At 37.8% G+C, this 10,036-nt stretch overlaps 1 protein-coding gene across 1 annotated transcript in view; it reads right to left on the reverse strand.

Moving 5' to 3' along the window:
• Nucleotides 1-9,765, reverse strand: part of ATP6V1D (ATPase H+ transporting V1 subunit D) — a 21,459-nt gene extending 11,694 nt beyond the window's left edge. Inside the window, exons 1-4 of the mRNA XM_069082434.1 lie at nt 9,336-9,765; nt 3,112-3,229; nt 2,188-2,267; nt 733-800 (exon numbers count right to left, since the gene is read on the reverse strand). Of these exons, the coding sequence (XP_068938535.1) occupies nt 733-800; nt 2,188-2,267; nt 3,112-3,229; nt 9,336-9,376 (307 nt within the window). The 5' untranslated portion in view covers nt 9,377-9,765. The remainder of the gene's footprint in view (nt 1-732; nt 801-2,187; nt 2,268-3,111; nt 3,230-9,335) is intronic.
• Between the last annotated feature and the right edge of the window lie 271 nt (nt 9,766-10,036).

Below are 10,036 nucleotides of genomic sequence, written 5' to 3' on the forward strand. Positions count from 1 at the left end.
CTCTGAGCTGCATCCAATCAGAGCTGCAGCAGTGAGCGCATCATCCTGTTCTTCCCCAGTGATTTGCTTATTGAATAAAGGTACATTTTTTTGTTCACATTTACCTGTTTATTAAAATTGCTGTCAATGTTCATTAAAATAAGCCCTCCCCTGAAAATAAGCCCTCCGGTGTTTTTCTGTCCAAAAAAAAAAATTAATAAGACAGTGTCTTATTATCGGGGAAACACGGTAGTAGACACACTGAATCTGTGATGACTAACTTTGATAGACTTGGATGTTCTCAGCAATGCAAGGGTCTAAGACAACTCCAAAAGACTCATGAAGGAAAAGGCTATCCACATTCAGAGAAGGAATTATGGAGTCTGAATGCAGATTGAAGCAAACTATTTGATCTTTTTTTTTTTGGTTTTGTTTCTTCTTTCTTGTGGTTCAATCCATTGGTTAAAATTCTTCTTTCAACCTGACTATTGTGAAAATGTTTAATGTGAAGGTATATGCAGAATTTATATTGGATTACATGCCATCTTGGGGGGGGTGGGCAGAAGGGAGGGGGGCAATTTGGAACTCAAAAACTTGTGGAACTGAATGTTGTAAACTAAAAATAAATAAATTTAAAAGGAAAAAATGAATTTAGTTCTTAGTACACAGTGAAAAAAAGTCTGTTTGGTAAGCAATTCAATTGAATAATTTTAACGTGCCTCCAGAGATTTATAAAAGTATAATAAGTCTTACCTGCTACATTATCTTTCTTTGCTCTGATCTTCACTTGGGCTTTGTTCACATTCTGAATAACAGTGGTACTACACAGGAAAAAAACATATTAAATTTTATTTTAATTTGGCTAAATTTTAATGAGAAAAATTAACCAAGGATCCCACTATTTCTAATTTTTAACATTAAACTACAAATGAGAGAAAGGAGAATATGGATCAGGGCTTAACATTAATCACTGAATAACAGCAGCCAGAAGAATAAGGATAAATCCCGCCAGGGGAAGGCTTCAGAGAATAGATACTGAACATTATAATTTCTTATGTTTTTGCTTTTTTTTTTGGAGGGGGGAGGGCAGGGCAATTGGGATTAAGCGACTTGCCCAAGGTCACATGGATAGTAAGTGTTAAGCATCTGAGGCCGGATTTGAACTCAGGTCCTCCTGACTCCAGGGTCAGTTCTCTATTCACTAAGCCACCTGGCCGTCCCCATTATTATTTTTTAAATCAAGAAGAAAACTAATGACAAATGATAATTTGGGAAGTGAATACTGTACATTTATAATTATGTCACTGAAGCTAAAATATTCCCAATTGCATAGGAGATATTTCTACATGAAAAATACCCTTATGTTACCTATATTTTGGTAGTAAATGGTATCTAAGTTACACTATACTATTCTTTTCTTGCAGAATTTGGTCATTAAGAAGTCAATTAATAAGTGCCTCACATTTCTATCCTAAGTCTTATCAAAATGAAATCTGTAAGTGTTGTTAAGACAACAGAACTCTGTGGGATTCCCAAATCCATTTATAAAACATATAAATTATTATTGCTATAAAATAACAGCTTTCCAGTTCCTTCACCTTCATCCCTTCACTATTCTATATACCTCTATTCAACACTTATTCACTTAATTCTCAGGATACCATCTGTTCTAAAGGTCAGTATTGAGTAGCTATCCTGTCAGAACTATTCATTGAGTTGCAAAAATTATGGAGTCTATTATTTAGTATGATAGTATGTTAACACTAAAAGAAATTTAGTCATTTTTAGGCCAAATCCCCCAAATGAGAAAACAGGCCTACAAAACCTAGAGATATAATTTAGGGGCAGCTAGGTGTCGCAGTGAATAGAGCCCCAGCTCTGGAGTCAGGAAGACCTGAGTTCAAATCTGGCCTCAGATACTTAACACTCAACTAGCTGTGTGACCTTGGGCAAGTCATTTAACTCCAACTGCCCTGCCTTCTCCCCTCCAAAAAGCAAAAAATGAGAGAGAGAGAGAGAGAGAGAGAGAGAGAGAGAGAACTTGTCACCCAGCCAATTAAAAGCAGAGCCAGGATACAAATGGAAGTCTCTGAAAAAACAAGCCTATTCACAAAATTCAGGTTCACTTCAAAGGCTACTAGTAGGCTGTGCCTCTAGAAAGCTACACACTACTTATTTTTTTACCTAATGTCCTCTGTAGATTCTCACCTGAAGTCACCAGCTGTGAATTTGGCTTCCGCAAGTGAGAAAGCAGCTTCTCGCATCACTTCACCCATTAGCATTTTGGTCTGTCAAGAATATAAATAAAAAATGGAGGAAATTAAGTTGCTTATAGGCAAGATTTAGCCTTTGATAAGGTCAGAGTGGAAAAGGCCTCTGGGAGTCACTTAATCCAGACCAAGACCAGGAGTTGGTCATTTGTTCAGCTAGTACACTGGTAGCAATCACAGCAACAAAATTAGGAATCTAAAAAACATCTGACTGAACATAGACTCACTGGTCTTTTCACACTGTGCTGTGCTACCAGTTTGGTGCTCTATAATGCCATGCATTCTATGTTATTAACCTAATAACATCAGAACCAATAGAATTATTCCCATTTTAGCTCCAGATGTTTGGTTTACACAACCAGAGGTATCAGAGAAAAGTGAAATTTTAAAAAATTGTTTTATTGTTGTATTTTTACATCATGGTTATTTCCTATTAAGCTCTTCCATGTTAAAAACAAAACAGTTAAGCTAAGTCAGTTGACACACAAATTATATATTCCAAGATCAATAAATTCCATAGTCATAGTCCCCAGTGCTTTACTGAGACAAGGTAGAAGCATGAATTTTATGAACAACCAACTTTCAGACAACTACATTAATGGAAAATGGAGTATACAAGGATAAATTATTTCCACAGATGCTTTAGAAATTTGATATTTCAATACACCCTTTTCTCAAACCATTTTCCAATCACTAGTAAGCGAAAATGACCTTTCATTTTCTTTCCCTATTACAGAGAAGAAAAGAGAGATATTCAAGTCAGGAAACAAGACTAAAGGGGAATTAAGTATGATCAATTATACTTAATTCTCATACTCTTGTGAAAACACAAACTTCTGATCAAGAGCAAAACCCATACTACCTCAATGATCTTCTTCAAGATCTGCCGAAATCGGAGAGTCAAGGCATCAGATTTTTTCTTTAGAAGGTTTCGGCCTGTCTGTGCTCCTTTTAATCGAGCCTTCATAATGGTCTGTGCCCTAATTTCAACAGAAATAATCACAGTTATACAAAAACCAAACATTTCCCACACAAACTGGCAAAATTACATTCTAACCTGCTTTGATGCCATGGTATCTAAATAAGGTTGCTAAGCAGACTATCCACCACTTGTACGTACAAAGTTTAATTGATTTTTCTAACTCTATAGGTCCTTATTTCTATTAAGATGCTAAGAAAAATGCCATGTAGCCTGTAAACATGCCATATTTATAATGGAGAAAGAACTAAATTAGAACTGAAAATACTCCTTTTGCACCTGCAATTAGTTCTGCCTATTTATAATGGAATGTAAATAAGAATTGTTTTTTTTAAGCTGGTTTAAATGTCATTTGTACAATAAATTACGTTTTCTGTGCAAAATTTTCAACTGCCTAAGGTTATTTTTAAAATCAGACTACTGAGAGCGTGAAGATCTTCACTTAAGACCCTACCAAACATTATATAATATGCTTACTTTTAAGGTCCTCAAGAAATGTGAGCTATTATTATTATAAAAGCTAACAGATGTATAGTAAATGTGGAGTTGCCTAAGAAGCTAAGATTATATGGCATTTTCCTTTCCATTCTCCTTTTCAAACCTCAGTATTAATTTAAAATAAAATAACAATAACTATGATTATTCTAACTTTGCTATCATTTAAAGAAATTTTTATCATTAAGATCAACACCATTCAAGATTAGTAATCAATTATACAACCTAAGGACTCAAATTGTTTCATGAGAGAAGGTATACCTGTATGGCCTTGGGCAAGTCACTCCCCTTCTCTGGGCCTCAGTCTCCTCATTGGTAAAGCTAGGGGGCTGCACAAGATTACGTAATTCATAAAGTAAGGGAGGGGCAGCTAGGTGGTGCTGTGAATAGAGACCACCAACCCTGGAGTCAGGAGGACCTGAGTTCAAATCAGGCCTTAGACACTTAACACTTACTAGCCATGTGACCTTGGGCAAGTCACTTAACCCCAACTGCCCTGCCCTCCCCCCTCCAAAAAGCAATAAATAAATAAATGAATATATATAAAGTAAGGGAGTTGGACTTGGACTAGACAACCTCTAAAATCCCTTCTAGCTGTAAATCAATGAGCCTAAGCTGCTGCATGTGACATAAATTCTGAATCCAAAATATATTAGTTTTTTCTTCTACTGCTTTAAAAAAAATACAGACAGAAATACCATTGGAATCATTATTAGCTTTAATGATAACAGTGGCTGGTATAATCAAATCAATCACTAAAAGAAAAATGCCATGGGTTAAGTTCTCAGGTAAATATGAGAATTTGAACCTTATAAACTAGAGGTGAGAGGTACCAGGAGATTGACTTCTTTACATTATAAAGAGAATAATTTATGGGTTTTTTTTTAAGTTTGTATCTTTTAAAGAATTAAATATAATTTCCAACTTTCCATCATGGACTAGATCAGAACTAGGTCCTGCCAACCAGGACTGGTTCAGTTTCTTGCCTGAGCAGGAATTAATACAAATTCACAAACCACCCTGTTTACATTCAGAGTCAAAACTATTTCAAACATGATTTAACCTTCTGATACAAGAAACCACAATGTAGCCTGATAATCATTATTGAAAACAATGTTTTAACACAGATGAGTCTAGCAAAATTATTTTTTCTCCAAACTCTAAAGTAGTTTATTGAAAGCTATTAACCAAGACATACAAGAGTTTCAAGGAGAAATTAGTATCAGATGTTACAGAGGGCAGGGACAGAGAAAAAGTATAGCTTCAGCACTACAAAAGACACAAAAGTCAGACTGCAGGGGAATTGAGATAATGGAGACAGGAGGTAGAGGGTATTCTTTTTAGATGAAACTTGATGGGCACCAAATACTGACAGAAAGAGAGAGACTGGGGCAGCTAGGTGGCCCAGTGAATAACAGCACTGGCCTTGGAGTCATGAGGCCCTGAGTTCAAATCCAGTATCAAGACACTTGATACACTTACTAGCTTGAGCAAGTCACTTAATGCCAATTGCCTTGCCTCCCCCCCCTCCAAAAAAAAAAAAAGTGAGATACTTAGCACTAGAAAACTCTTTTGCTTTCCAATAAACTCTAGTAATTTCTCTAGAGGCAACATTTTAAAAGTATAAAACATAAGATATGTTCTTGCATACGAAATCAATATATAGCTATCATTAATGGTTGTTACTGTTTTATCAGTCATCGATAGTTCAAGCTGCTCAAAATATACTTCTATCAGAGCTTCTTAAAAGCAAAAGTTAATTTGCCCAAGACCTAAAAAATATTCAAGGAATCTCCTAAGGTTTTACTATTTCTCTTCAAATTCAACCTGCCTCTAAGCAAAGGACCTTACTTTGAAGTGAATTTCTTCTTAACTGGAGCATACAGGTTAGGGCATTATAGTGAAAAGAACACGGGATTCGGAATCAGAGTTTCTGGGTTCATTTCTAGACTCTACCAATAAATGACAGTTTGTGGTCTTAGAAAAGTCACATTTTCCCCTCAAGGGAATAATAATAGTAAAAATAATAATAATAATAATTACCTCCCAGGGTGGCAGTGAAGATGAAATGTGACATTTGTAAAAAAAAAAAAAACCCTTAGCACAGTACCTGACACAGAATTCACACTAACAAATACTAGTTATGATTATTATTTTTATCTGTAAAACAGGGAGATGGGATGTATACCTAAAGTCCATTCTAATTCTAAATAAATATCATAGATACTTAATTTCGCCCATTCTATTTCCTATTATACTAAGAGTATCACAGGACTATAACATTTTGACAGAATAGTTTTCTGAAAGTACAACTAAGAAGCAGACCAGCTTCTGCTAGATTACAACCTGTTATGTATATAAACTTGTATTATTATCCTGCACACTTTAAATGTTTTTATTTTTCTGGAAAGAGTGACTAAAGGTATCAACAGCAGGATTTCACAACACAATGCAATGAATAATAGCTAATACTTATCTATGATTTTTTACATATATAATCTTCTGAGAAACCTGTAAAGAAGGTATCATAGGTGTTATTATTCCCCATTTTGCAGATGGAAAAATTGAGGCTCAAATATAGCCTGCCCATAACACTTAGTAAATGTAAGAGGTAGGATTTCTATACAGATCTCTACTGAATGCAACTCCAGCAATTTTCCCATTACTTTCCATTTCTGCTAAGGAGCTACAGATGTATATTGGTTCTTTATTCTCAGCTGCCCAGATTTTCAAAATGAAATCTCTCAATTCTACAGCAGTTCACTCCCACTTTTAATTGTGGTCTTCAGCTTACATGATGATGGCTTTGTTTCCAGCTGAATCAAAGACATCTGACTATATGACAAAATGTCTGCTGCCAGCCCCTGGAAAAATTAATGTTTTCTGACAACAGATTACTCCCTATATTTGAATCTTTTCCTCATCTGCAGGCCTATAGTATACCCATCATGCAGTAATTTCCACATCCACACAAGTGGCATTTCTTAGTCTAAAACTGAAGAGGCCAATTTTCATGCCACAGATTTAAAAAATAAAGATGGTTTGGAAACTCAAAGACAGACAAATATAATTCAATGCAGTTGTAATTACAAAGAATCCTCTGAGGAGGGTGGCTAAGAGTATATACTTCTCTAATAGAGAGCAGCCTACATTCTTAAAAGTCTATTACTTTGTGCTGGAGAAGATGTGGGAAAATTGGAACACTAATGGTTGGTGGAGTTGTGAACTGATCCAACCATTTTGGAGAGCAATTTGGAACTATGCCCAAAAGTATGAGTTTTGCAACTTAAGAAAACTTTCTAAAATTACTATTTAATATTTTCTTTCACATGCATTTAAGTATTGGTCAAAAGTCATCTCATTCACAAGAAGAATGGGAGAAAATTATATTTCATTTATAAGATCGATGGTCTCAGAGTCAAGAATCCTCAGTTCCATTAGTGCTTGGGTGATTTTGAGCAAGTCACTTCTCTAATCCTTAGTCTTTTCATGTGTAAAATCAGCTTAACTATTTGGCCTCTACCTTTCCAGTCTTAACATTCTGTGAAATCAAGCCAGCATCCACCACAGTATGGAAAGAAAGGAATAAGTAGGCTATTCAGGAGAAAATCACAGTAATAATGCTAATAGCTAACATCTATATAATACTAACTATATATGCCTGGCACCATGCTAAATGCTTTATAATTATCATCTCATTTGATCTTCACAACATCTCTTTGAGGTAGTTGTTATTATACTACAGTTGAGGAAAATGAGGTAAAGAGGTAAAGCTCACACAACTAGTGAGTCCAAATTTAAACTCATGTCTACCTGGCACGAATCCTATCCCAAGGACCAGCTTGGATTCCCTGAAGCATATCATAGAGGTGGAAGACTTCAAAAGTACATTTTATAAATAGGAAACTCCTGTAGACCCCTATTGCCTCTAGGATCCAATACAAACTTAAAGACACTGACAATCTGACTCCAACCTGTGCTTCCAGACCTGATTCCCTGTTATGTACCCCAGACAGGCACAGCCAAACTGGCCTTACTACACTTCCTCACACAAAACATTCCTCTGTCAGGTTATGTCTCCATGCCTGGAATGCATTCCCTTACCTCAGACACTTAAAATTCCTAGATTCTTTAAAGCTTAGCTCAAGCACCAGGAAAAGGTTTTTTCCTAATTCTCCCTAAAGTAGCCTGTATTTACTTTTTTATACATAGAAAGAAGGACAGCTAGACATATTGAATAGAGAACTATCCTTAGAGACACCAAGACCTAGGTTCAAATAACAAATAACATATAAACAGCACCTACTTATGCATCAGGAACTGTGTTAAACCCTTAATAAATATTAACTTATTTGATCCTCACAACAATCTTGGGAGGTAGGTGCTATTATTACCCCCAGTTTACAGGTAAGGAAATTGAGACAAACCAAACTTAAGACTTGCTCCCAGGGTCATACAGCTAATAATTGTCTGTGGACAAATTTTTACTCAGTGCTTTTTTGAGGGTGGGAGTGGGAGGGGGGTAGGGAAGGGGTACCAGACCGTGTCTATCCACTTTGCCTTGACAAACCTTAAAGAGCTAATGAGTAAAATGAAGTCCTAACATACTGTGCCAGCCTGGGAGTCACTTTGCCTCCTGGTACCCAGCCTAGGCAACTCTCTATGGCTGTAAGTCACACAAAAGATTCCTTTATGCATTTAATCAAAGTTCCCTATATCAATGAAATCATTTATACTTTATCTCAGTTTTATCTTATTCCATTGTTTAGTACGTACGTATTTGTGTACCTGCAGTTTCCCCCAAGAAAATGCAAGCTCCTTTAAGTATTTTTGTCTTTACGTCCTCAGTCCCAAGTATTTTTTTGGACAGGGTCTATAATTTTAATTGGTGTAGGAATTCATAATGAGGAAACTACTCAGAAAAATCAGCAGAGGCTCTTCAACTTAAGAAAATTAAAGAGCTGCCCCACATGTAGCAGACTACTTATATTAAGTTGATTGAGGTTCAAACAGGTAAGTGACCTATCCAAGACCACAAAATTACTAAGAACTGTGGTTTGAACTATTTCTTTTTTTTTTCTTGACCTTCTGTAAGAAGGATCAGAGAAGGAAAAAAATTACCCTACCCTTATGCCCACCCAAGTTATTGGGCGTATTCTTAGACAACGGAAAATAAAGCATAAGTGATTATTAGCTCCTTGTAAGACAGCACAAGTACAAGATAGTATTACCATACACTGTTCCTCCCACTGAGTTCATCAGGCCAGCTCGGGACAAGCACAGATTGGGGGATGGGCGTGGGAGGGGGAGTCTGTGGTTCTGTGGACAAGTCTCAAATCCTACAAAGCACGTAAGAGGCCCAGGATTGGGACGCCCCTCTCCCTCCGAGGGTCACGTAAGGGGAATGGAATAAAGGGAAACACAGCATCTAGGTCCTAGGGTTTAAGGAGAGGACCCTGGGAGCAGCCAGAGAAATAAGGAACCTCGGCACCGAAACGAGAAGGGAAGGGCTGCAGAGGTATCGGGAAAGCCGCGAGCTGAGGGGGATAGAAGAGGACACGAGGACGCTAAGAACTTAATGAAGTCTCCCTCGCTCATTCAATGTCACTCACATTCGCGAAGGGAAGATATCGATGCGGTCTTTGCTAGACATCGCGGCAGTCCTTGGCTGGTGGCTGCAGCTCGGTCCCCAGGCCTATCGCTTTCGTCCTCCACCACCTCCTCCTCATACAATCAGCTGGAAAAGGTCACCTGATCACCTTCTCCTAGGCTAAGCGGAAGGGGCCTCGGGTAATCCTTTTCTGGTTCCGTCTGCTACTGCCGGGGGCAGGGGGTGAGGAAGAGAGAGAGAGAGAGAGGAGAGGGGAAGGGAGGAAATGCCCAAAGATTAGTGACACGGCGCGCAAACCTCAGAAACGAAAAAACAAACAAAAAACTTCATGCGCCTGCCTTTACCCCTCCCCTCTAATTCTCCCCCTCCCGCGGCGAGTGCACTATGCACAACCCGCGAAGTGAAAAGGAGGGGTGAAGAAGTGGAGGAGAAAAAAGATAACATCTGCTTCCGCATCGACTTTGACCACAGCGCCACCTTACTGTCGGGAAGATTTTGGTAGCAGTTCATTGATTCAAGAAAGGGAGTCGGGTTTTGACACCCGTTCTGAGCGGTTTCCTTGGTGTAAAATAAGCGGAAGCGAGAAAGTGTGTACTTTCCCCTTTCCTAATGGTCAGCGACCTCACTCACTTCCCCAGCGCCCCCACCCTCTCGGGAAGACTAAGACTCTATGGTTAAATAAAGGAAAAAAAAGGGTTTCGC

The sequence above is a fragment of the Petaurus breviceps genome, unplaced genomic scaffold (assembly GCF_028583685.1).
Source record: "Petaurus breviceps papuanus isolate PSGF00001 unplaced genomic scaffold, PetGlider_PUasm1.0 166, whole genome shotgun sequence".
In the NCBI taxonomy this organism is placed as follows: domain Eukaryota; kingdom Metazoa; phylum Chordata; class Mammalia; order Diprotodontia; family Petauridae; genus Petaurus; species Petaurus breviceps.